The sequence below is a fragment of the Hippopotamus amphibius genome, chromosome 10 (genome assembly GCF_030028045.1).
Source record: "Hippopotamus amphibius kiboko isolate mHipAmp2 chromosome 10, mHipAmp2.hap2, whole genome shotgun sequence".
NCBI classification, from domain to species: domain Eukaryota; kingdom Metazoa; phylum Chordata; class Mammalia; order Artiodactyla; family Hippopotamidae; genus Hippopotamus; species Hippopotamus amphibius.
This window is the reverse complement of record NC_080195.1, coordinates 49,826,508-49,853,781: the sequence shown is the minus strand read 5'-3', so window position 1 is coordinate 49,853,781 and position 27,274 is coordinate 49,826,508. Positions and strand designations below refer to the sequence as shown.

The 27,274-nt window shown below is 38.4% G+C and overlaps 1 protein-coding gene across 14 annotated transcripts in view; it reads right to left on the bottom strand.

Moving 5' to 3' along the window:
- HSPBAP1 (HSPB1 associated protein 1) overlaps positions 1-27,274 on the bottom strand; it is a 65,629-nt gene that overhangs the window by 19,940 nt on the left and 18,415 nt on the right. For all 14 annotated transcript variants that reach the window (XM_057697776.1, XM_057697779.1, XM_057697773.1 and 11 more), the window contains 2 exons: positions 23,486-23,667; positions 6,984-7,120 (listed from right to left, as the gene is read on the bottom strand). In XM_057697776.1, the coding sequence (XP_057553759.1) occupies positions 6,984-7,120; positions 23,486-23,667 (319 nt within the window). The remainder of the gene's footprint in view (positions 1-6,983; positions 7,121-23,485; positions 23,668-27,274) is intronic.

Below are 27,274 nucleotides of genomic sequence, written 5' to 3'. Positions count from 1 at the left end.
ATCTATAATAATAATAAAAAATAAGTAGTAACTGAACTGAAAAATACACCAGAGGGGTTCACAGCAGACTGGATGAAGGAGAAACACAAATCAGCAAGGTGGAAGACAGAGCAATGGAAAAGGCCCAGACAGAGCTGCAAAATGATAAAAGAATTAAAAGAAGTGACAACATCAAGGGGAATAACACACACATTATAAGGGTCTCAGAAGGAGAAGAGAGAGAAAAAGGGCCAGAAAACTTATTTGAAGAAATAATGGCTGAAAACTTCCCTAGTCTGGGAAAGGAAAGAGATATCCAGTACCAAGAAGCCCAAAAAGCTCCAAATAAGAGGAATCCAAAAAGAAACACAACAAGACACATTATCATTTAAATAGTAAAAGCTAAGGATAAAGAATCTTAAAAGCAGCAAGAGAAAAGCAACATATTATGTACAAAGGAAACTCCATGAGGCTACAAGCAAATTTTTCAGCAGAAACTTTATAGGCTAAAAGGGAATGGTGTGACATATTCAAAGTGCTGAAAGGAAAAAAAAACTGCCAACAAAGAATTTTCTACCCAGCAAAGTTATCATTCAGAATTGAAAGAGAGACTAAGAGCTTTACAGATAAGCAAAAGTTAAAGAGGTTCATCACCACTAAACTGGCCTTACAAGAAATGTTAAAGGACTTCTCTAAGCTAAAAAGAAAAGGCACTAATTAATAATAAGAAAACATAATAAAGTAAAAATCTCACTGGAAAAGGTAAATAAATAATAAAGGTAGTATATCAATCACTTATTAAAGTAAGTATGAGGAATAAAAGATGAAAGTAATAAAAAAGATGAAAGTAATAAAATTAATTAAAAATACAATAATAAGCCAAGGGATACATAAAAGAAAAAGATGTAAAATGTGTCATCAAAAAGAGAAAATGGAAAGTCAAAGATATAGATCCAACATGGAGTCAAACTTGGTTCTTCCTTGTGTATACCTTTACTACCTTTTCCTGAGCATAACTGAAAGCTTATTTCTGGGCCTTTTTGAACTCCTCATTCTACAATGAATTGGATTATATTTGTTTTCCTGCTTTATAGTTTACAAAAGTATTTCCATCTTCTATTTTTTAAACCAATTCTGAAAAGTAGACTCCCGTAAAGTACACACTTTTAACACACCCATTTTACAGACCAAAAAAAAAAAAAAAAGAAAAGAAAAAAACCACACAAACAAAAATAGAAAAGGCATGTGGGAGGGAGTAAAAATACAAAACTTTGGAATGTGTACAAAATGAAGTTACTATCATCTTCAAAAAGACTGTTATTTACATAGGATGTTATCTGTGAACCTCATGGTAACCACAAAGAAAAAGCTTATAGTAAATACACAGAAGAAAATGAGGAAAGAATTAAAACATAACACTACAGAAAACAATCAAATCACAAGGGAAAGAGAAGAAAGGAACAGAGAGGAACTACAAAAACAGCCAGAAAACAATAAACAAAATGGCAATAAACATACCTATCAATAATTACTTTAAGTGTAAATGGACTAAATCCTCTGATCAAAAGACACAGGGTGGTTCCGTTCATTTAAAAAAAGACCCTTCTATATGCTGCCTACTAGAGACTCACTTCAAACCTAAAGACACTCACAGACCAAAAGTGAAGGAATAGAAAAAGATATTCCATGCAAATGGAAACAAAAAGAAAGCAAGGGGAGCAATACTTTTATGAGATAATGTAGACTTTAAAACAAAGACTATAACAAAAGACTAAGAAGGCATTACATAATTCAACAAGAGGGGTCAATTCAATAAGAAGATATAACATTTGTAAACATTTATGCAACCAACACAGGAGCACTTAAATATATAAAGCAAATATTAACAGAAATAAAGGGAGAAATAACAATACAGTAAGAGTAGAAAACTTTAATACCCACTTACATCAATGGAAAATGAGTAAGGAAACAATGGTCTTAAGGGACATATTAGATCAATTGACTTTATATACAGAATATTCCATCCAAAACAAGCAGAATAAATATTCTTTCCAAGTGCACATGGGACATTCTCCAGGATAGATCATGTTAGACAAAACAAGTCTCAATAAATTTGGGAAGACTGAAATCATATCAAGCATCTTTCCAACCACAGCAGTATGAAACCAGAAACCAATTATAAAAGAAAACTGGAAAAAACACAAACACATGGAGACTAAACAACATGCTACTAAACAACCAATGAAGAAATCAAAGAGGAAACAAAAAAATACCCTGAGAAAAATGAAAACAGAAATATGACTTTCCAAAATCTTTGAGACACATAGCAGAGTAGTTCTAAGAGGGAAGTTCATAGCAATACAGGCCTAGGTCAAGAAACAAGGAAATTCTCAAATAAACAATCAAACTTTACATTTAGAGGAACTAGAAAAAGAACAAACAAAGCCTAAAGTTAGTGGAGGGAAGGAAATAATAAAGATCAGGGCAGAAATAAATTAAATAGAGACTGAAAAAATAATAGAAAAGATCAATGAAATTAAGAGCTGATTCTTTGACAAGATAAACAGAAACCTTTAGTCAGACTCACCAAGAACAAAAAAGGGTCCAAATAAATAAAATCAGAAATGAAAGAGGAGAAATTATAACCAATACCACAGAAATGCAGAGGATCATAAGAAAATATTATAAACATTTATATGCCAACAAATTAGACAACCTAGGAGAAATGGATAAAGTTCTAGAAACATACAATCTTCCAGGACTGAATCATTAAGAAATAGACAATATAAATAGATTGATTACTAATAATGAAATTGAATCTAATAAAAAAACTCCCCAAAAACAAAAGTCCAGGTGGCTTCACACCAGTAAATTCTACCAAATATTTAAACAAGAGTTAATACCTATTCTTCTCAAATTACTCAAAAAAAAACTGAAAGGGAAGGAACACTTCCAACCTCATTTTATAAGGCCAGCATTACCCTGACACCAGAACAAGACAAAACACTACAAAAAAAAGAAAAAATTACAGACCAATATCCCAGATGAACATAGATGCAAAATTCCTCAACAAAATATTAGCAAACCAAATTCAACAACACAGTAAAAGGATCATACACCATGATCATGTGGGATTCATTCCAGGGACGCAAGGGTGGTTTAACATCTGTAAATCAATCAATGAAATATACCACATTAATAAAAGCAAGGATAAAAATCATATGGTCATCTCAATAAATGCAAAAAAAGCACTTGACAAAATTCAACATCCATTTATGATAAAAACTCAGCAAAGTGAATATAAGAGAATATGCTTCAACATAATAAAGGCCATATATGACAAACCCACAGCTAACATCATACTCAGTGATGAAAAGCTGAAAGCTTTTACTCTAAGATTGGGAACAATACAAGGATGCCCACTTTCCTCACTTTTATTCAACATAGTATTGGAAGTCCTAGCCAATAGCAATTAGGCAAGAAAAAGAAATAAAAGCCATCTAAATTGGAAAGAAGTAAAACTGTCACGTTTGCAGAGGACATGGTACTATATATATAGTATCTACCAGAAAAGACTCTACCAGAAAACTATTATTAGAACTCATGAATAAATTTAGTAAAGTTGTAGGATACAAAATTAATACCCCCAAATCTACTGCATTTCTATACACTAATAATGAGCTATCAGAAAGAGAAATGAAGAAAAGAATCCCATTTACAATTGCATCAAAAAGAATACAATACCTAGGAATAAATTTAACCAAGGAGGTGAAAAATCTGTATTCTGAAAATATAAGACACTGATGAAAGAAACTGGAAATGACACAAATAAATGGAAAGATATACCATATACCATGCTCATGGATTGAAAGAACCAATACTGTTAACATGTCCACACTACCCAAAGCAATCAGACTGAATATAATCCCTATTAATGCAACAGCATTTTTCACAGAAGTAGAATAAATAATCCTAAAATTTGTATGAAACCACAAAAGACCCAGCCAAAGCAATCTTGAGAAAGAAGAATGAAGCTGGAGGTATCACACATCCTCATTTTAAACTATACTACAAAGCTATAGTAACCAAAACAGTATGGAATTGGGAATTCCCTGGCAGTCCAGTGGTTAGGACTCAGTACTTTCACTGCTGGGGCCTGGATTCAATCCCTGGTCGGGGAACTAAGATCCCACAAGCTGTGAAACACAGGCAAACCCCCCCCATAAAAACCAACACCCCCCCCCCCAAAAAAAAAACCCAGCATGGAATTGGCATAAAAACAGATGCAAACATCAATGGAACAGAATAGAGAGTCCAGAAATACACCCATGCTTATATGGTCAATTAATCTATCACAAAGGAAGCAAGGCTATACAATGGCAAAAGACAGTCTCTTCAATAAATGGTGCTGGGAAAATGGACAGCTACATGCAAAGGAATGAAATTTGACTGCTTTCTTACACCATATAAAAACATGAACTCAAAATGGATCAAAGACTTAAATGTAAGACCTGAAACCACGAAACTCCTAGAAGAAAACATAGGCAGTAGGCTCTCTGACATTAAGCAGTATGTTTTTTGATATGTTTCCTCAGGAAAAGGCAACAAGAGTAAAAATAAGCAAATGGGACTGCATCAAAATAAAATGTTTTTGCACAGCAAAAGAAATCACCAACAGAATGAAAAGGCAACCTACTGAACGGGAGAATATATCTGTAAATGATATAACCAATAAGGGGTTGATATCCAAAATATATAAAGAACTCATGCAACTCAATATTTAAAAAAACCTGATTAAAAAATGAGCAGAGGACCTGAATAGACATTTTCCAAAGACACAGTGATGGCTAATAGGCACATGAAAAGATACTTAACAACACTAATCATCAAGAAAATGCAAATAGAAACCACAATAGGATACTACCTCACATGGGTCAAAATGGCTATTAACAAAAAGAAACAACAAATGTTAGTGAGGATGTGGAAGAAAGGAAATCCTTGTGCACTGTCAGTGAAAATGTAAATTGGTGCAGCCACCATGGAAAACAGTACGGAGGCTCCTCAAAAAACTAAAAAGTGAACTATTATATGATGCAGCAATTCCACTTCTGGGTATTTCTCTGAAAAAAAAATTAATACAAAAAGATATACGCACCTCTATGTTCACTGCAGCACTATTTACAATAGCTAAGATGTAGAAGCAACCTAAATGACCAATGACAGACAAACTGATAAAGAAGACGTGGTATATGTATGCAGTGGAATATTACACAGCCATAAAAAAAGAATGAAATTCTACCATTTGTGATAACGTGGATGGATCTACAGGGTATTATACTAGGTGAAATAAGTCAGACAAAGAAAGACAAATACCATATGATTTCACTTATATGTAGAATTTAAAAAACAAACAAACAAACCAAAACAGAAACAGACTCATAGATACCGAGAACAAACTGGTGATTCCCAGAGGAGAGGAGGCGGGAGGATGGGCAAAATAGGAGATTAAGAGGTATAAGCGTCCAGCTATAAAATGAATAAGTCATGGGAATGTCTGTACAGCATAGGGAATACAGTCGATAGTATTATAATAACTCTCTATGGTGACAGGTGGTAACTAGACTTACTGTGGTGATCATTCTGTGATGTATAAAAATATCAAATCACCATGTTGTACACCTGAAACTAATATAATATTGTATGTCAATTATAATTCAATTAAAAAACCCCCCAAAACAAGCAAACAAAAAACCAAAGTATTTTGCACATGCAATCTATCCACATACTTATTCATTGTTTCTCTTAAGGATCCAGTACTTTTTGAGTCTAAAGGGTCTGAGAACTTGGACATGGCCATTTCTGCTTTTCCCTCTGTGCTGTTCTGTAAATGTCCCAAAAGACATTTTGGGAGAAGAGACTGGGACATCATTAATTAGGGGAAAATAAGGCTGTATATACAACCTTCTAAGTACACACTCCAAGTGACAGAAACACTTAAACATATATAACTCCTGGAACCAGGAACTATCAGAGTATTGCCTGTCTTAGGTCCCATAGGTGGATGGAGATAAAAACTTACCTAAGGCAACAAGATACTACATTGTGTCTACATGTAGGCACAAAACTAAAATTTAGAGTTGAAAGGGCCATAAATACCATCTGGTCCAGTAGTTCTCAAACCAGGCTCCCTGGCATCCATCCTCTCAGGGGCTTAAGGATAGTAGCAAAACCTCTTCCTTTCCACAAACTGCTTGGGCTTCCCTGGTAGCACAGTGGTTAAGAATCTGCCTGCCAATGCAGGGGACACGGGTTCAACCCCTGGTCTGGAAAGATCCCACATGCCACGGAGCAGCTAAGCCTGTCCGCCACAACTACTGAGCCTGTGCTCTAGAGCCCGTGAGCCACAACTAATGAAGCCCACATGCTTACAGCCCATGCTCTGCAACAAGAGAAGCCACCGCAATGAGAAGCCTGCATACTGCAAAGAAGAGTAGCTCCCGCTCACCACAACTAGAGAAAGCCTGCGTGCAACAACGGAGACCCAACATAGACAATAAATAAAAATTAAAAAACAAAAACAAACAAACAAAAAAACCAAACTGCTCTGCTTTATTTTATTTAGGTTTGAAGAGAGGGTGTTCCTGCTTTTAAATAAAACTTTGAAAACTACTAACGCAGACTCTTACATTATAGAGCTAAAGAGACAACCGTCTGGCTGAGCTGGGAATGGAGTGCTAGGATCAGCTTTCTGAGAGTAATCCTGATGATGGCTGAGAGACACAACACACAGAAACCACCATCTGTACTGTTGCCCTTATTCACAAAGGAGGAGACTAAACCAGAGGCTGAGAGATCTGCCCTGGTCATGAGACAGGCTGAGAGGAGGCAGCAGGGAGTGCTGCCCCCCGGGTACCCCATACTCACTCATCTGCCTGCTCAACACACAAAGACACACGTACTCTCGTTCTCTCTCCCTCATGCGTGTACGTGCACCTGTGCATTACCTTCCTTGTACCTGAAATACCAGGTTGCAACCATAGGTGTCCAGATGACAGGGTGTATGGGCCCCCATGGAGCCGATCCACAGTGTACTTTCCTGTCCGTTTCTTCCAGGAAACCCAAAGTCAGACCATATCACATCCTGTTTCGAAAATAAAGTCACAGTCCATCAAGAACCAACCAATGCTGCTGTATAGTCATGTTATACATTTTCACTTTTACATCTGTTTTGGGGCACTTGGAACACTCTCTGGCAGAAAATGCTATAGAGAGAAGAGCTTAGGTTTCCAGAGCAGTCCAAGAAGTCTTTTTAACCAATAACATATCTGAATTTCCCCACTAATAGTAGTTATTCAACAAATATTTACTGTCTGCCTATAACACGCCTGGCACTCTTCTAGAGTGTGTGATGAATCAATGCAGAAAATGGCCAAGAATGCCCAGCCCAATGAAGCTTACATTTCAGAGGCTGGAGACCGACAATAAACACTAGACACAGTTATGCAGATACATTGGGGAAGTGGCTCAGGCAGAAGGAACAGCGACTGCAGTGGAAATAGAGATCTTTTTTTAAATCTCTGATGTTCAACTCAGGAATTCAGAAAGGCACATTCCCTCTAAGCAGTGCAGATATTTCAAGGCATGAGTAATGTACTAACTTATTGAACTTTCAAAGACCACATGAAAGAAGCCTTCTCCTAGGTTAGTGGAGTTACTTAAACCTACAGATGCTAGAGTTTTAGCTCATACCTACTAAACCAGCGTCTCCAGGTGGGGGAGACACAGCATAGCTTCTAAAATACGTTGCTATGCTCCTCAAAGTCATTTACTCTTTAGGTGCAAATAACTTGAAACCAGAGACAGCACAGTGCTTTGAACCTGGCACTCCTTACGTCTAGTTCTGTGGACGGATCCTGCCCAAGTCAATTACTAATCCACGAATACCATCTAGTCCAGTGGTTCTCAAACCAGGCTCCGGGGCACCCCCTTAGGGCACTGGGGGTAGCAGCAAAGGCTCTCTCTCTCAACAAACTGCTCTGCTTGATTTTATTTAGATTTGAAGAAAGGGTGTTCCTGCTTTTAAATAAAAGAAAACTATGAACGTAGTTTGACATAGACTCAAATCCATGGAATTTAAAATATGTATAAGCTGAAAAAAGAGAAAACACACTAGTGAACCAGACAGGAAAGTTTTCCTTTATTTTCTATTTTATTTTTTTTTTGAATCATGAATTTTTCCCATTGAATTAAAAAAAAAAATAAAACAAAAACCACTTCCATGTGCAGAACATGGTCCTAAACACTGACACTACTTTATCAGTATCTTCAATCTTTTCTCTTTTTAGAGGCAAAACCTTAACATTACTCAAAGAGAAAGAGGATTTTGGAGAGATGGTTTTAAGGAAGACTAGAAAAAGCATTTTCATTTTTCAGTGATGAAAGCAGAATATGTGCATATAAGTAATATCTGTTATAAAAGGGGGAGTTTTTGCAAGGTCAGCACTATTGTACGCGGGTGCGTCAAAAGTCATCCGCACTCCGGCTCACATGCAGCAGCTCCAGGGGGTGGCAAAAATCAGGTCCCCTCTGGATAGAGCCCTTATGCTCCACGCAGGGAGCTCACCTCTGTTTCCCCAATGCCTAACATAATACCTGGCTCAGGTTAAGTGCTTAAAACCTCGGCTGGTTGGGAGGGAAAGAAGAATCTGTTGGCTTATTATGGGTAAATGGTTCAGGTCAAGAACATTTTTGAGCATCTATTACATACCTGGTATGATGCTGAATGTTTGGAATATGAAAATTAATATAACACAGGCCCTCCCTTCAAATCTCTTAATGCAAGACAGTCCCATAAATGGACCCTTCCAATATAATGCAGCAAGGACACTGACAGACGTGAGCAGAGAGTGCTCTAAGATCACAGAAGAAGAGTTTCCGAACCAAGCAGGGAGCTTAGGGAATCTGGTACTTGTTGAACAATTCACCACACCTCAGGTTGGAATTTAACTAGATGCAGCTGAGAGACATGCAGCATTAAAAACAAAAAACGGGGATCTCCCTTACCTAAGTAGAGGCTGGTTTAAGTGACTCAATCTTCTTGTAGATACACCCCTTAGGGCATCTAATGAATGCAGACACCCCTCTCCTCAGAGAAATGCACGTGCGTGCACACACATACACACTCTTTCACATACCCTTTGAGGGAGTCGGTGGACCGACCCCAGGTGAGAAACTGTTTTAGAGCACTGCTTCATAAAGAATCACAGAAGGAAAGTTTTTCTACTGGGTTGGGGGTGATTATATGAAAAACTGACACGAGGCTTCCCTGACCTCTTATCTAACACAGAATTGACTGAAAAAGGAAAAATTATTTTGCAATGATTAGATCGGGGTGACCTAAAATTCAGCTGCAAACTGGTGGGGAAAACCAGAGGGTGAAGGGTTTGGGGGAAAGTGCCAGAGGGAGAGTAAGTCAAAGTAAATTTGCCAGAAAATAGCACCGAGTGTACCTATTGCGGCTTTCCTTCCCATGGGCTCTTTTTTTTTTTTTGCTGTGTGCAGGCTTTTCTTTTAGTTGCAGTGAGTGGGGGCTACTCTTCATTGTGGTGCAAGGGCTCCTCATTGCCGAGGCTTCTCTTGTTGCGGAGCACGGGCTCTAGGCACATGGGGCTTCAGTAGCTGCAGCACATGGACTCAGTAGTTGTGGCTGACGGGCTCTAAAGCACAGGCTCAATAGCTGTGGTGCATGGGCTTAGTTGCTCTGCAGCATGTGGGATCTTCCTGCAGCAGGGATTGAACTCATGTCCCCTGCATTGGCAGGCGGATTCTTAACCACTGCGCCACCTAGGAAGCCCGCCATGGGCTCTTGAGAGTTGGGACTTTCTTGCCAATTGAGTTCAGCTACTAACAAGTAGTCAAATATCTGAAATCATGCAGGCCCAGGAGGAATCTGCCTTGGGTCTTGATAGAAACAAATGACCCTGTTAGACACTCACATCAGTGAAACTAATACAGGGGACTGGTGGGGTGATTCATCCTGGAGTCTATTCCCAAATCCACTTTCAAGAGTTGCAAAAGTCTTTAGAAATCATCTCTACCTAAGAAATCCTATTCTACATTATCCCTGAAAAGAGCAAGCATCTGGTTGATCACTCACTACAAAATCCATGTTTGCTTTCTTGTAACTTCCAGAAGAAGGTCCTAGATTTGCTTTCCACAAACAACACATTTATTTTCTCTTCTGCCAAAAGCTGTTGTCTTTAAATTATCTGAAAAACGGTCGTCTTCTCCTTCATCATTTTTTTTTTCAAATATCTACACTCAGTAGCATTAAATTTTCCTTCCAGTTTCTCTCCTCTTGACTACCTTTGTCAACAGCCCTCTTAAAGCCTGGCTCCCAGAATGAACCCCACACAGAGCCTATGCAGCACCTTGTATGTGGGTCTCAACAGTTCGTAATCTGGACACTACACTAGTAAACACACTGTCACACAGTACTTTTTGGTTTTTGTGTTTTTGTGAAGCAACTGAATTATACCATGGCTAATGTAGGCTTGACTGCCTTTTTTCTTATGAACTGTCGCCTAGCCATATCTCTTCACCCTTGACTTTGTAGATTTTAGGAGAAGGCCATGGGACCCTGCTTTTATCCCTCTTAAATTGAATCTTAAGTTTCTGGCCACTGTTTTATCATGTTTAAATGAATCTATAAACATGACTCCTAAACTTTCATCTCCAGCCCTAACTTCTCTTCTATTTACGACTAAACCTATATTTTCAACTGGTAACTATCAGGTTATTGACTCCATGTGGTGGGACAGGCCCTGATACTAACATACATATTATCTCCTTTAATTCTTATGAGACTGAAGGTAGTTTTATCCACTTTACACACATGGAAACTAAGGGACAGTTCTGTCCTTCTGACAATACTGTTAAAAAATGTGGAGACGTTTTTGGTTGTCATAATAAATAGGAGCGGGGTGCCTTGGTATTCAGTGGGTGGGGGTTAGGGATACAGCTCAACACAACAGCAAAAGTTTTGTATCTTGTACAATCTTCCTAATGCTGAAAAATCTGATCTTAGTTATCTGAGACTAGAGCTCTAACTCTTAATTCATATATCCTCAAAGGACTTTCGCATGGTTGAACACATACTAAATTTTCTAAAAACACAATTACTAAGTAAGTCAAGGGAGGACTGCACTTTGTGTCTCTGCAGCTTATGAAGAGTTGTCCACCATTCTGAAAAATGAAGTCACTACCAGCATTGAAACTCATGACACTGGGTCAGCAATATATACACCAGTATCCGTCTGTGCTCACACGCTCTCATCATGGTGACCCTACGTGTACAGATACAAATATACTTATTCTGTCTCCTTTCAAAATGTTAAATATAAAAGATTGGAAATATTCTATGGAATTTTATCTTAGCTCTTCAAAACTGAACCTTTTCCTCGTAGGTAGGTATAAGCATCTGATTAATTTATTATGTCTTTGTAGTATGGTCACACGAATATTTACACATTCAATCACATACTTCTGCTTAAATTCTCCTGTATTCTGTAGCTGGGGTATTTTAATAGTTTTAAACAATTATTTGTGGAGGTAATTATATCACCTGCAAACTGCATTTCAAACAGAAAAGGGGATGCAGGTTCTGGTACGAGACCACTGCTACACTATGTCTCTACTGCTCTCCCAGCAGGGACCACACACCACCTCGCCTTTGCTCCCGCTGCTCCCTCTGCCTGGCTGGTCCCCTCGCTGCCCTTCCCACACCCCAATTCATATTCCTCTTTCAAGACTCACTGTAAATGTCACTTCTTTGAACGCTTCCACACTCCCCCGTCTTCCTCCACATGCAACCTGGTCATTCTCTTTTTGGTCTCTCTCCCAAAGAACTTTGATTCTTTGCCTGTCTGACCCATTCTCCTCAAAGCAGCAAGAGTGATCTTAAAATATTAAGTCTTGTCCCCCTCTCTGCTCTGCACTTAGAATTAGATCCAAATGTCCTCTATAATGGGCCTCTGTGACCAGGCCCCTCTCACCTCTCTGACACCTCTAACCCTCTCCATCTCACTGGCCAGGCTTCAATCACAATGGCCTTCTTTCTTTTTTTTCCAAAAAGGCAAACTCTTCTCACGTTCAAGGGCTTTGCACATGCTATTCACTCTGCTTAGAAAGCTCCTGACCCTCCATTCACCTAGCTAGCTTCTCAATTTTTAGGAATCAGTTTAATATCACCTCCTCAGAGAAGCCTTCCCAACTTACCCTACTTAGAAGTCCCTCTCCTATTACTGATTTTGGGCCATTTCTGTTTAGTTCATAACAGTTACAACAATTGGTTAGACTCACTTGTCTGACTTCACTAGAATGTAAGCTCCCCGAGGAGAGGAGAACAAGGCTGTCTGTGACTCTCTAGCCCTAGCACAGTACCTGAAAAACAGATGTTTATACAGTGAATCAACAACCACTCACATTTGACAGTTATTCATATTTTCTAGCTTTTGAACAAGTATTCACCTCACTAACCCCAGCAACTGGCAGAGTCCACGGCGCACAACAGAGCTTGAATCTAGTTTCTGCATTTATCTGCTCTCAGCTTTGGCACTTCATGTCTTTTAATTGGCTGCAACACTTATTACTCTGAAATTTCTTTCTTGGGCAAATATATGTCTGGTGGGTGTGGTCCTGGGGTTCCTTGGTCATCGTAGGCCAACAGCCAAGTCTAAACAGTTCTCCTAACACACAGCGGCTGACCACAGCCATCTGTCCCTCACCGAGAACTCAGCGGGCTCCTGCGGGGTGTGTGACACCAGAAGAGAAGCATCGCAGACCACAGTGCTCATCAAGGCTGGGCCTGGTTCCTGGACTAAATGGAATTTCCATTCAAAATGACCATATGCTGGTTTTGGAGGTCCGCTTAGCCACACACTGGACTTGCCTATGTTGTTATGTCCTCCAGCACAGTTACTGAGCACTAACACATTGTAATATATGTTGTTTACCATAAATTACCTCCTTGAAAATTCTTTATGTGATGCGGAAGGTATATTAACAATTTTTAAAAATTACATGTGTAGGTAATTATATCAGCTACGAATTGTATTTCAGGATTATAAAGGGAATGCAAGATCTGGGAGAGCTGAGAATCACTGCTATACCACAACTCCTTGAATCAAAAAATACTGACGGATAACATATGTAATGTGCTAATAGGGGATGGAGACTCAAAAAAGTGTAAGGCATAAACATCTCTATTATCAAGAACTCTAAAATCTAGTTGAAGACACCAACCTGAAATAACAACATAAACAAATCAATTACCTGCCCCCTTCATATGCCAGAAGGCAAGTCTATCACCATCACACAACTGTACAATAAATTAAGAGGTTGAGAATGGCTTATATTTGCTTTTGCCTTTCTCTGTCTTGATCCCTCAATAAGGAACCAATGCATTAGTACTTAATAGAGAGACATGAACTTTGTTCTTTTCCCTTCCTTTGCTTCAGTGAGAAGTATAGCAGATTGCTAACCTATCAACTTAACCATTAAATAAAATGACCATCAATTACCCTGCCCCAGGCATCTGGCCATAGGACCCCCCTTGAAACTGCCAGCCGTATGGCTGCCGAAGAACTCCTCTGGCTTCAAGATCCTCTCCCCCTGGCTGGCAAGGGCCTTCTTAGCTATGCACTAAGGATGGTTGTACAGACTCATTCTTGGAACCCTCCCTTTAATGCTGCAATTCTCTCTGGTCCCTGTGCTTGCTGCCTGCAGAGACCCTGGAATAACTGTACTTTCCTTTGAAACTAAATTGTGCTTCAATTTTTCACGTCCTTCCATGAACAGAGTGTGCTATAAACTGCATCCCTCTCTTAGTATCTCATTCCCAGTTTTATTCAGAGAGATACCGTGCCCAGCTAAGACACATCCATTTTCCAGCCTCCCCGGCAGTTAAGTGGAGCCATGAAACTAAATTCTAGCCACTAAGCAGAAGTTGTTGGGTGGGACTTCTGGGAGAGTTCCTTAAAAGAGAGGCAGAGAGCTGGGAGTACACTTTTGTCCTTCCTTCCTCCTTTCTGAAGTGCAGTGTGATGGCTCTCTTGGACTACAAGACGACTTTGAGGAGGAAAGCCACATACTAACGACAGAGCAGAAAGACAGGAAGAAGCTGGGTTCTTTGGGATGACAAAGCCTCCGTTCCAGCCCTGGCCAGCGTGCCTCTAAACTTTTCTTAGGTGAGGAAAAAATTCACCAGTGTGCATTTAGTTAGGCCACTTCCATTCTAGGGTTTCCATCACAAGCAACTGAGCCTAACCCAAACTGATTCAGGAGGTTAACCCATGGAAACTGGTCTTACCCCAGTAATTTCATTGTGTCAGAGCCTTTATCTCAGGTTTGCAGTTATGCTAACCGAAAACCCTATATCATAGAAACATCCTTGAAAAAATACTCCTGTAGACACTTTGCGGTGGAAGTAGGGAGAGTTTCATGGTAATTCTTTGAGCATATTATAAATATAGTAGGCTTCCGCAGGCTAGCCTGAAGAACTAACCGCCAAGATCCGTACTGTTCCTCCATGGGAAAAAAAAAAGTTCTGAGTCCAAACGATTGATATACAAATAATATGTAGAATACAAGCAATGAAAATTACAGAAGACAGCAAAAGAGTAAAAGAGCCAAAAGGTCTGAATAACCAACTCTTTATTAATGAGATGACAGTTATTATGGAAGTGCTAATACAGGGCTGTAGTACTGTAACTTAGTAGTCCCTTAGATACTCTAGTGGTTAGGGGTAATTCTAGAAGAAAATAATATCACATGTTACCCCAGCCCTTAAAGGAATTAACCAGGAATTCAGTCCTTCTTTTTCATCCTCCCCGACATCCAACCCCAATGGTTTCCTATCAGCCCCGATTCCTGGTCTCTTTCCAGACAGATTCTGGGAAATTTATCTGCAGTTTAAAGACACCTAAGAGAAAAGGGATGGAAACAACACATTACAGTGTTTCAAGATAAGAGCAAAGATGGCACAGCTTCTGCACAGAATGAGCACTGTGAGTAAAATTAATCATTGACTCACAGCTGAAAACTGGCTGGCCAAAGAAAATGAACCTGGTTTATAACACAAAAGTAGGACAGACACTTTATTCTCCTCTTCCCTTTGGATGGTTCTGCCTTGTCATGATGTCCTGAACATAACATGTAATTTATAATAATGGTTTTATTTCTTGTGTACATAGAGGGATCAGATTTCCCAATAAAAAACCAGGACACAAAGATGACAAAGCACTTTTGTGCTACTTGTGAAGATAAAAGTTATTGTGAAAGATACTACTTAGATACCAACATAAGGAAATATTTAGAAACAATATTTTCCCACTGCCTCGTTTCCTTTTTAAATTAATTTTATTGAGGTGACATTTATATACAATAAAATGTACTCATTTTAGACTACAGTTCAACAAGTTCTAACAAATATATTTACCAGTATAATCACCACCATGATCAAGATATAGAATACTTCTACTATCCCCAAAAGTTCCCTCTTACTCCTGTGCTTTCAATCTGCCTGCCTCCACTCTCAGCCCCAGACAACCACTGATCTACTTTGTTATCCCCAAATTTTTTAAAATTAATTAATTAATTTCTTTATTGGCTGTGTTGGGTCTTCGTTGCTACACATGGGCTTTCTCTAGTTGTGGAGAGCGGGGGGGCTACTCTTCGTTGTGGTGTAGGGGCTTCTCATTGCGGTGGCGGAGCACGGGCTCTAGGCATGTGGGCTTCCGTAGCTGCAGCACATGGGCTCAACAGCTGTGGCTCACGGGCTCTAGAGCGCAGGTTCAGTAGTTGTGGAGCACAGGCTTAGTTGCTCCACGGCATGTGGTATCTTCCTGGGGCAGGGATTGAACCCATGCCCCCTGCATTGGCAGGTGGTTTCTTAACCACTGTGCCACCTAGGAACTCCCTATTCCAATATTTTGACACTGGATTCCTTTAAGTACACATAACGGCAATGAGGATGAGTTTTAAAAATTGCTTAATAAAACTGTCTCCAACATTTTAAATAAAATAAGAGAATCTAAAAATCTGGTTGTAATTTTAAAAGTTCAAGAAAATGTATATGCTTCAATGTTTTTGATTATGCATAATATTCTAAAACTATTACAATCATTTAAAATGATAAAATAATGTCAGAAAAAGTACTAATCTCTAATAGCACATTTTACACTTTTCTGTCTTAAGGCTTGGTTCCACACGTAACTTTAAAGTCCCATGGGAGCCAGATCTTTTATTCAAGTTGTTATCCCCGGTACCTAACACAGCACAATGAATATTCAAAAATTGCTGAGTTAGTGATCTAGGTAACTAGATCTGATTTTATGCTGAAACTGAGTAGCTCCTAAACTTGTTTCAGTAAACAAGTTAAATAATTGCTGCAGACTCAAACACCATTTAAAAAAATGCTATACAAGCAACCAAATTTTCCATAACTTTACAGTTCTAACCAAAGAACTTAAAAACTGGTAAGATGCTGATAATACAGAATAGTGGCTTTTTTAAGTCTACCATTAACAAAAAATAGTTCATTCTTAAATTGTTTAGTACTAAAAGATGGTATATTTTTGAGTTGGAGAGTCCTCAGAGCCTAGCTTTGGTGTGAGCTAGCGTAAACACTAGGCTCTGAGAACACCCCAATTCAAAACTATGTTCTTTTACCATGTTGTTTGGGTGACTTGTGGTCATGATTAATTTGAGTCTATCTGTCGCATTAAAAGTTGTCTCATTCTATTTATTCTCCACGCCTAGATCATACACATAGGAAAACTGAATATATATAATACTATGATGAACTTACAGCTGAAAAAAAAAAAGAAAAAAAACCCAACAAAAATGGAACTTTAAAACAATATAATTAACTATAATTACTATGTAAAACTTATAAAGGATAAATACATCAAACAGCACCTTAAATGAACATTATAAATTAGCAACTACTTAAGGCTCTTTTTTCCTTGAAAAAATTACCTTAGGTAACATAAGCAGAAAAGAGGTAGTTAACTCTACCCACAGATTGGCTTGGATAAACACCCAAATCCTTACATTCCAATTCGCCTCATCAGAAAGCATCACTGGCCATCAAACCCCTTTAAACAGTACTAAACCACCTGGCTCAATTTCAATGTCCTCTCATAACTATGTCACAAAGCCCAAGACAGGCTAGAACTGATCTTCCATGGGCTGCACTTTGAGATTCTGTGTCCTGGTGCCTTCACAAGGCTCCTGACGCTCGGCAGGCAATCTGAATCACAACAAGAAATGGAATCTACCTGGGAAATGTCCTTGGGGCAAATCCCTTTTATTATATATTGATTTCTTTTTTCTTTTTTTTTTTCTTTTAGTATTTATTTATGTATTTTGGCTGCACCAGGTCTTCGTTGCGGCACACGGAATATTCCTTGCCACGTTCAGGATCCTTTAGTTGTAGCCTGTAGGATCTAGTTCCCTGACCAGGGATCGAACCCGGGCCTCCTGCATTGGGGAGAGCAGAGTCTTAACCACTGGACCACCGGGAAGTCCCTATATGTTGATTCTTAATAGCTTCAATTATGAAGAAACTTATAGATGATTATAAAATGTAACACCTGTCATTCTTACCTAATGAGTCAGAGATAAAGAAATTTTATGGTACTGTCACAAATTCCCTACCTTCCTCGCGAAGTAGAAAATAAAATATTCCAAATAAATGCTTTACTTAGATCAGTCAATGATATGATGTATAGCTAAAAAAATAATGAGGACAATTTCATTTGCCATACATGAAAGTCATTTAAGTCTTGAAATCATAATTTTTGGCCACCTTTAAGGCCATGGGATATTTTTCAATAATACCAATATACTTACCCAGTGTATTTATCAGTATATGTAAATATTATATATTTATCACTGAATGGATTTAAGTAGAGGCTGTAAGGAAAAACTCACGAAACTAGTTAGAAGGCTAAAGAGAGCTAAGAATTTCTTATCAAGATTGACAAATGCTACAATTGATTACCTAGAAGCCACAGAAAACTGGAGAAGGGCGAAGTTGGGGTTTAAGTTAAAATACTCTCTGAAGGGCCCTAAAGACCAAAGAAATTGCAAAACAAGAAACGATAAGACTAGGAAAAATAATACACTTGCGTATTCATTCAAATACCCATTATGTATTAAGCACTATGTTAGTAGTTTGGGGGAATAAAAAATTATAAAACGGAGTCCCTGTTCTCAAAGACCTGACAATGGTGCCAGAGGAACAAGACACAGGCATTCTGTGTCATGCACCATTTAAATATCAATCCAAATAAAACACAGGAGTGAAGGTGAGGGATGGATGGATGGATGGATGTAAGTATGAGTGGTTGAGAAGGCTTCATAGTCACGGATAAATCTGAGCCGGGCCCTAAGAGGTGGAACTTTAACAGGCAGAAATTGACAAGAGCAGGAGCAAAGGCGAGAGAGAACACGGCGGTCCAGCTCTCTGCAAGGAGACCGCGCAGGGACTTACACAGAGCAAACAGGTCGTGTCAGTCATGCTGGGAGGGTCTTATATGCGATTATCCTCACACAGGTTAAAGGCATGAAATGTTTGTGAGTATAATTAACATAGTTCAATATTTTCATAAGAAACTGTTTTAGAATTTAGAGGAGGAGTCTAAAGTAATTTCAGAAAGGATGATGTAGACCAGAGGTTCTCAAAGTGGTCCATAGACCTCTCGGGGGGTCCCTGAGGCCCTTTCAGAGGATCTGTGAGGCTGAAATTATTTTCATAATACTACTGAGATGTTATGTTCCTATTTCACTGTGTTGACTTTGCACTGATGGCACAAAAACAAGGGTGAATAAAACTGCTATTGTCAAGCTGTGGAACCAAAGTATACTAGTAGCATTGCATTCATTTTTTTTTCTTTTTAACAGCCTTATTGAGGTATAACTGATGTACAATAAACAGTGTATATTTAAAGTGTACAATCAGATGAATTTTTACATACGTATACACCCGAGAAACCATCACTACAATCAAGATGATAAACATTTTGATCATGTCCAAAAGTCTTCCCATAACCTTTTGTAACCTCTCTCTACCCCTCATTCTTAGACAACCACTGATATATTTTCTGTCACTATAAATTTGTTTGCAAGTTCTACAATTTTATATAAATGGAATCACATAGTGAGTACTCCTTTTTCACGCTAACACTAACCAAAGGCAAACTAAACAAAGCCGACTTCAGACCAAGTAGACATCAGAACAAGGAAGAACTCAGGAAAGAGAGGTTCATCACATCTTGATAAAATATCAGTCCATGAAGAGGACATAATAATCCTAAGTGTGTATGAACCTAAACTGTTACTAGTTGCAAAACCCACAAAACAAAAACTGACCAACCTAAACTGAAAAAGAAACAAATATACAATTACAGTTGAGAAATTTCAATACCTGTCTCTATATAATGGGTAAAACAAGTATAGAGAAAAATCAGTAAAGATACAGGAGACGTGAACGATCAACTTAACTGAAATGGATAAAACACAAAAACAGCAGAATACACATTATTTTCAAGTGCACAAGTTATCAGGATTGATTATATTCTGGTCTATAAAACAATAAATTTAAAAGGATTGAAATCATACAAAGTATGTTCTCTGAGCACAACAGAATTAAATTAGAAATCAATAACAGAAAGACAGCTGGAAAATCCCCAAATATTTGCAAACTAAACATTACACTTCTGAGTAACCCATAAGTCAAAGAAAAAAAATCACAAGGGAAATTAGAAAATATTTTGAACAGAGTAAAAATAAAAATGATCTTGGAAACTTGTATATTGAAACACATGAACTAGAAAGCTTCCTAAAACTTAAAAGACTTCTCTGATGAGGATGATGATGCTATTAACAAATGCCATTTTTTTTGTTGTTTGTTTTATTTTTGTTTTTTGTGGCGCACGGGCTTAGTTGCTCCCTGGCACGTGGGATCTTCCTGAAGCAGGGATCAAACCTATGTCTCCTGCATTGGCAGGCGGATTCTTAACCACTGCGCCACCTAGGAAGTCTTGCCACTTTTTTATCATAAAGTATACAAAGATGCATCAACACCTGGAAGAGCTATATAACTTAGTAAACCAGCATCTTCCAAATGGCCAATGAAAAGTATTACAAAAGATCCATTCTATGTAAGATAGACCAACGGATTATACTATAAGACTACAAAGGGTTTATTGATTATGGGTTCAGATTTTTTATTGCAACAAATAAACCTTTAAGAAACTACTCAGTGGTAGAAAGAACTCAAATTTAGTGGAGTCTTAAAAAAAATCCACAATTATCTAAAAAGGTTGCCAAAATGCTCCTCTTTTTCAGCTACATGTGTGTGTGAAGCAAGATACTCTTCACATACTTCAAACAAATCAACAAATCGCTACAGACCAAATGAAGCCAACAGAAGAAACAACCTGTCTTCTATTAAGCCACAGACTAAAGACACTTACAAGAATGTAAAACAATGCCACTACTCTCATAACATTAAAACATTTTTGGAATAAATTATTTTCATAAAAATGTCACATGTTCACATACGAGTTTGTGGGAAGACATTCGGGAACCTTTTTGATGTGGGCCGAGCGATGGGATTCTTGAGCAGTGGAGGAGCTGAGGGTGCAGGGCGTGGAGACTAATATCACCCTGTTTGGTCCTGAGGGATGGCTGGTTAGCCAAAGACGGGTAAGATTCCTCAGAGGAGGAACAACCTAAGACAGGCACAGCCGTAGTGGGGCCAACAGGGGTGGTGCATAGAGCCTTCCTTATATCACCGTGTTTGGCCCTGGAGGATGACTGGTTAGCCAGAGACGGGTAAGATTCCTCAAGGGAGGAACAACCTAAGACAGGCACAGTCGCAGAGGGGCCAACACGGGTGGGGCACAGACCCCCAATATCTGAGAGAGGTCTCCTACCCCCAGGGCTGTTTTGCTCTCCACCCCCAGCTCAAATCCACACCTGCTCAACTCAGACCCAGGAAGTAAACAAAGATAATTGCCTCAATCATGTGAGGCCTTTGATTGTTTATGAGTGTAACCTGAGAATGTTAGCCCACGAACTCAATAAAAGCAGCCTGGGATGAGTCAGCGGGGCTCTTGATCCTAGAGGTCTTGAGTCCCCCGGTCCCATCTTTCTCTTCAGTCTGTGTCTGTGTCTTCTTCAAGCTTGCGGCACCCGTCACTCACCTCGAGTCGCCGAGCTGGTCTCGGCACGAGTTTATTTTAAATTAAACATTTAAAAAATTTATCAGTTTTAATGTTTAACTATCCACCATTTTATGACAGATGGAAGAAAACTTGAAACCATACGCAGTAAGATTTAGTGACAATGAATTAGAGTGGTAAAAGTAAAACAATTTAGGTACCTTTGATGTAAGAAGACTTCGTGCTCAGAAAACTGAGATAAAAAATGATATCATCTTAATAGACTTGGTTGTTTATAGCAGATGTGCCTGTTCTAATCCAGAGGATTAATCACCATAATGTGAGCTGACAGAAAACTCTTTCAACTAAAAAATCAGATTTTATAAGGGCTCAATTCGAATTCCAGCACATTACCAAAAGGCTGCCTCTTATACCCACATTTAATGAACAGGACACATGTCTGCACAGCGCTGCCATGCCTGGGCTGAGACAGAACAGCTGACGGGGTCAGATCAGAGGTTCACCCAAGGCAGAGTGAGCCTAGATTCAGCACGGACAGGAGTCCTTCATCCTAGCTGTGGAGTCCTCACGGGACTGAGCATCCGGACCACCCACAAGCACACAGTGCAGCAATTAAAGCCTGGGGGGCAGACTGCTTAGGTTACTCTTCTCTTAGCTGGATAATTTCAAAAAGGTTTACTTAGCCTCTTGGTGCCTCATTTTTTTAACAAAATAGGGGTAATTATTAAATCGTAGTTACTGTGAGGATTATAAAGGTAAAGCACTTAGAAAGCACCAAGTATAAGTACTTGATAAATGTCACTGTTACAATATTTTACCTGAAATATGGAGTAATAAGGTACTAATCTAATATACAGGGTGGGTTAGGCTATGAGAAATGTAATAAGATACTCTAAAAGTTAACTATGATATCTAAAAGGTCTAGGATTAAAGGTCCACAGAGTAATCACAGTTAAGGTTATTTAAAAAATTACCTCAAAATTATCATGTAAAAATGAGTAAATAATAGATCTGGTATAGACTTTGGATTCAGAAAACATCTACCAAATGTTCTTGAAACCGATGCATTTCTTTCATGGTTGTGAGACAAAAGAGTACCCTCAACTAACAATTACAGGGCAAGTGATATGTTTTTCCTTTTTTTTTTTTTACAAAAAGCAAAATTTAAGTAAACATTAAAAAATGTAACAAAGGAAAGATACAAAGTATTGATAGCTGTATTATAATATTATAATGATGAAAGCACCAGCATCCAAACCTTGGCTCAAAGTGAAAAAGAAAACTATAAGCTGAATGGAAAATGACTCAAGAGTCCACGGACTACGAGCCTGTAAGAGAGAAAAGTCCAGAGGGAGAGTGGTGGTGACCAGCAGGAGGAGAGGAGGTGGCTGAGCAGCCTGCTGTGATGGCAAAATATATCCTGTAGGGGTAGAATGAAGGACTCTGGAACCTTGACTTGATGCTGGGCAAGGCAGAGTCATTCAAACAGTTTTCTGGGACTACTCCCATTCCTGGTCCATGCCTAAGACCGTGAAACAGGTGGTCAGAGACCAGATGGACAGAAACCAGAGCAGGGAGTTTGCAAAATCACCCCACAAAATGAACTGGCAGCTTGAGGTAGAAAACTCTTTGAAAGGAGGATATGGTAGTCTGCAAACTGCTGTCAGTTATGTCAACATGTGGCAAAGAACTTCCACATTCTTACTTCTGCAAGCACCCCCATACTTCTGCAGGACTTCTACCGTCAAATACTGGGAGCCCAGCACTCTGCTTCAGGCCATAAACCTGTGCTAAACCCCCCAGAGCAGGGAGAGATGGCAGCAGCAGCCAGGAAGGCTTTTAGGATTCTAAGAATGCTTGAATGCTTCTTCATGTGATCAGCTTTATACTGCCACCTGCCTCCCTGACGGAACAAGAACTTAGACGTAGGTCAGGAGGAAAGGAAGTTGTGCACACAATCTATGTTTCTGATATACGCTAAGTCAGCTCAGGTGCTGATTGAAAGGCAAAGGAGAGAGCATGCAGGAAATATGGCGACGGAAAATTATAAGAAGACTGATGATCTTTGTAGCCCAAACATTACACTTCCTTTGAACAAATCACTGGGCTTGAGTAGTAAATAGGATAGTCAAGACTCATGGTGACTGCTTTTCAGAGGAAAAGACAGTGAGGGAAAAAGTACCAAGGAAATTCTAATCTGTGACCTTTTCTTAAGAACAAGTTATACAATGATTCAAAGAAATGTACTGACTTACCTGGAAAATATCTGTCTTGTCTTCAAATAGACTGATAAAATATTTATAGTCAGCATAAGCCCAGAATTTGGAACGATCGTAGTCTTTAAATGGTCCAGAAATACGAGACTGGTCACAGTTCCAGGTCAGAAACTCTTCAAGTGTAGCTTCTACGTAACTACATGTGGTTTCAAACTGAGGAGCTGCAATGTAAGAGAACACAACTTTAAGTGTACGCTGAACACAGTTTCCTAATATTGTTGGTTTTAAAATGAAGATAATTTCAACCAAGAAATGTTAACTATTATTTAACATTAATTAGAAATTAACTATGTACTTGCTAAATAACTGGAACCATTTACAACACTTACAATACTCATGATTAAATTTAAAAGTAAAAAACACAGTTTTAGCCTTAAGATTAAAGACTATCCTTTCTATAAGCCTGATGCAGTAATCCAGTGGAATACTTTAGCTTAATAATTCTCCAAGACCTTTTCAGGGGTCTGTGAGGTCTAAACTATTTTCATAATAATCCTATGATAGTATTTGCCCTTTTCATGCTTATTCTCTCACAAGAGTACAGTGAAGTTTTCCAGAGGCTACAAGACTTGTGTTGATGTCACAGCTCCGACAGCTAGTGGAGTATATGCTTATGTTTTTATACTGTTAAATGTCTATAAACAAAGAAGAACAAAGAGCACTGTTCACCAACCAGTTCTACAAGGAATGAGTCGTAACCCACTGCAGTCACTGACCAATAGTGTACTCTCAGAGCAAATTAAGACCATAACAAGATGCTCTGTGCTTTGAACAAGTCGGCCTCTTAAAGTTAGATGTATATCTCCGGAAGAATTTCAATGACCCAGATTCTTGCATCTTCCTAAAGAAAAGCACTAAAATTGATTAACTTTAAATATTTGTTATTTGTGACCAGCAGTAATCTTTAACCAAGGTGTCTGCTTGACTGCACATTTTCCCCAGCCAAAAATCACATACATATTGGCTTCTTCCTTACCCTTTGGAGAAGTTTTCTCAGAGCTCCCGAGAGGCTGTCTCCTGGGCTACAGTCCTCATTAAGACCCTGAATAAAACTTAAACTCCCAGCTCTTACACTGAGCGTTTTCCTTTAAGTAGACATGTTTTGGTTTTAATTTCTAATAATGGTAAGTATCACTAGATGTAACCCACATCGATAAAAACTTACTCGCTGGGGTACTCAGTCGTCTTTAAGTGTAACCTGAGACCAAAAAGTCTGAGAACTACTTCTTTAAAAAAAAAAAAAGGCTACAACACAAAACTATTTTTTGAAAGTTTTCAACTTCATACTGCACATTTATCATACAGAGCTCCTCAGAATCATTAACTGGACAATGGCAATTTGAAGTCTGTTCATTTATTCATTAACTCATTTATTTCAGAATCATTTATTAAGTACCTGATGTGTAACTAGCATTGTGCCCAGGCTTGCAGGAACACAAGAGAAATAGATAATACTCTTGAGCTTAGAATACATTTAGACAAAAAGAAAACTTTAACGTCAATAATAGGCATTTTGAGGCATTACATAATTAGACGCAAAATTTTGTGCCACAGACACCTAGGAAAAGGCAAAGACCACCGGAGATGAGGATTGAGCAGGAAAGCTTCTAGAAAAGTCTACTGTCTGTCCATAGTGGTTTGTTATTAGGGGTAGAACTCATTTATACAAGAATTATTCTTCTAAATTAGTGATGAAACGAATTTTTTTGCAATTAGCAGAATACTTTAAATGTACATTGGGATGTTAATATTTAAGAAATCTGATTACAATCTATTTTGCAAAGCATGAAATCCTTTCAAGAGGAAATGTAGATCTAACACATGTATATCAGTCAGCACAATGCTTGACACATAACAGATGTTCAGTAAAAGGCACTATTATTTGTACTTTTTATTATTCATTCATATATTTACTCGGGGTGCTGTAAAAGTCAGCCAAATTAGTAGCAGGAAGAAAAGGGTATTCAAACAGCTTTTATCCTTTCCTTCCATTTCTTCCCAAACTGCTCAGGATTATCCCAATCACCTTTCCCCCTCCTCTGTTTATCCCCAAACCTCAGAATGGCAGAGAAATAATAGAGGGGAGGGTATATGTCATTCTTAATGCATCTACTTCATCAACTTGTCACCTGACTTTGAGAAGCAGGAAAACTTTACTAGGGTACATTTATCTAAAAGATTAAAATCTGCATATTTAAGAACAATTTAAATTTGATAATTTTTGAGAAGCATTCCCAACGGTGGCTGGCACAGAGCAATCCATCAATATACATAAGCTCTTAATATTATCAACATCATTGTCAAGAATTTACCATAACAGCATTGGAACACAGTTTTTTAACAAACAAAAACCCACGTAGCAAGAAAGCTGCATGGAACTAGGATCATTTCTAAATCATTTGAGTAAGCTCCAATGTGAGCCTGAAGACATTTCACAGTCTTGTGAGTTTTCACTCACTTCACAGAATTCAATCCAACTGATCCAACTGAATACTGAAGCCATTACTTGAGCCACCTGCCCCTGGGGTAGACTGAGGACTTTTCAGTTACGACCAGTTTTCACAGGCACATCTGTATGGCACCCTCATCAGAAGATTTCATTTTCTGTGACAGCAAGTTCTGTACTTAAAAAAATGAAAATCTAAAAATGCAAAAAACTATATGTGAGAGCTGTTACTGTCGGGAAAATTACAGTGAATGGAATGAATGAAAATGACATACTTTTTCACTTACATAGTGATTTCAAAACAGAATCTCTTCACTCCTTCCTGGTAATGATAGCACCAAACGCACTGTTTTCATTCTGTTGTCATGACAATTTCTTTCTGAGAAGTACAGCTGTTTTTCTTAGTTTATTCTATGCACTGGAATTATTCCTTTCTAACTTGAATATTATTGTTCTTTCACTTAACATTAAAGTGGCCTCGGCAGCTGCAACTTTCATCCCACTTACTGTCAAACTGTTAGATAAGAAGAAGCTCAACTGAGTTTAGGATTTGGAAATAGTGTGTAAATTGAGCTTGCTTTTAACGCTTACACAAGGGAGTCCTAGAATACTTTTTGCGCAGCAGTGAGACAAATATTTCTCCATTTTGTTAGACTTCATCGTTTCACGCGCGAGAAACACCTGGCACGTGGGTACGGAGTATGACTTCTGATGGTTACTCCACTCCCTATCTACAAATGTTTAGGGTGATGTCTGCAGATGCCAAATTACTGCCAGCAGATTACTGAGCGACAGTGTGGTTATACATGTTGGCAAATGAATTCGATCCAAGATGGTTTCAAAGAGCTATATGATGTCATTATCTGCTTCCTTAACAGATACATTACAGTCAAATATGCTAGTTATTAATGCTATTATTGCAAGCATTCTAGAAAAACACTAACCAAGACCTAAAACCGAAATATATATGCTCAATAGAAGGGAAACAAAGTTATCATTGCTTGCAAGGTCATATGCCTGTCTTCCTAAAAAGCCCACAAGAATAAACTAAAAAATTATATACACTATTAAGTGGCTGGATAAAAAAATAAACATGCAAAAAATAAATGGCTTTTATTTGTGTACCAATCACAATTAGTTAGAAAAACAGAACAGGCAAAAATATTTCCTTCCTAACAGCTATAAAAAGTTTGTACTATTTTAAGAAATTTGTAGACATATGAAAACTCCAAATCTTTTTTTTCCCCAAATCTTTTTACTGAGATAAAACAAACTTGATAAGTGAAGATTACACATTCTTGTGTAGAAAGATACAGTATTGT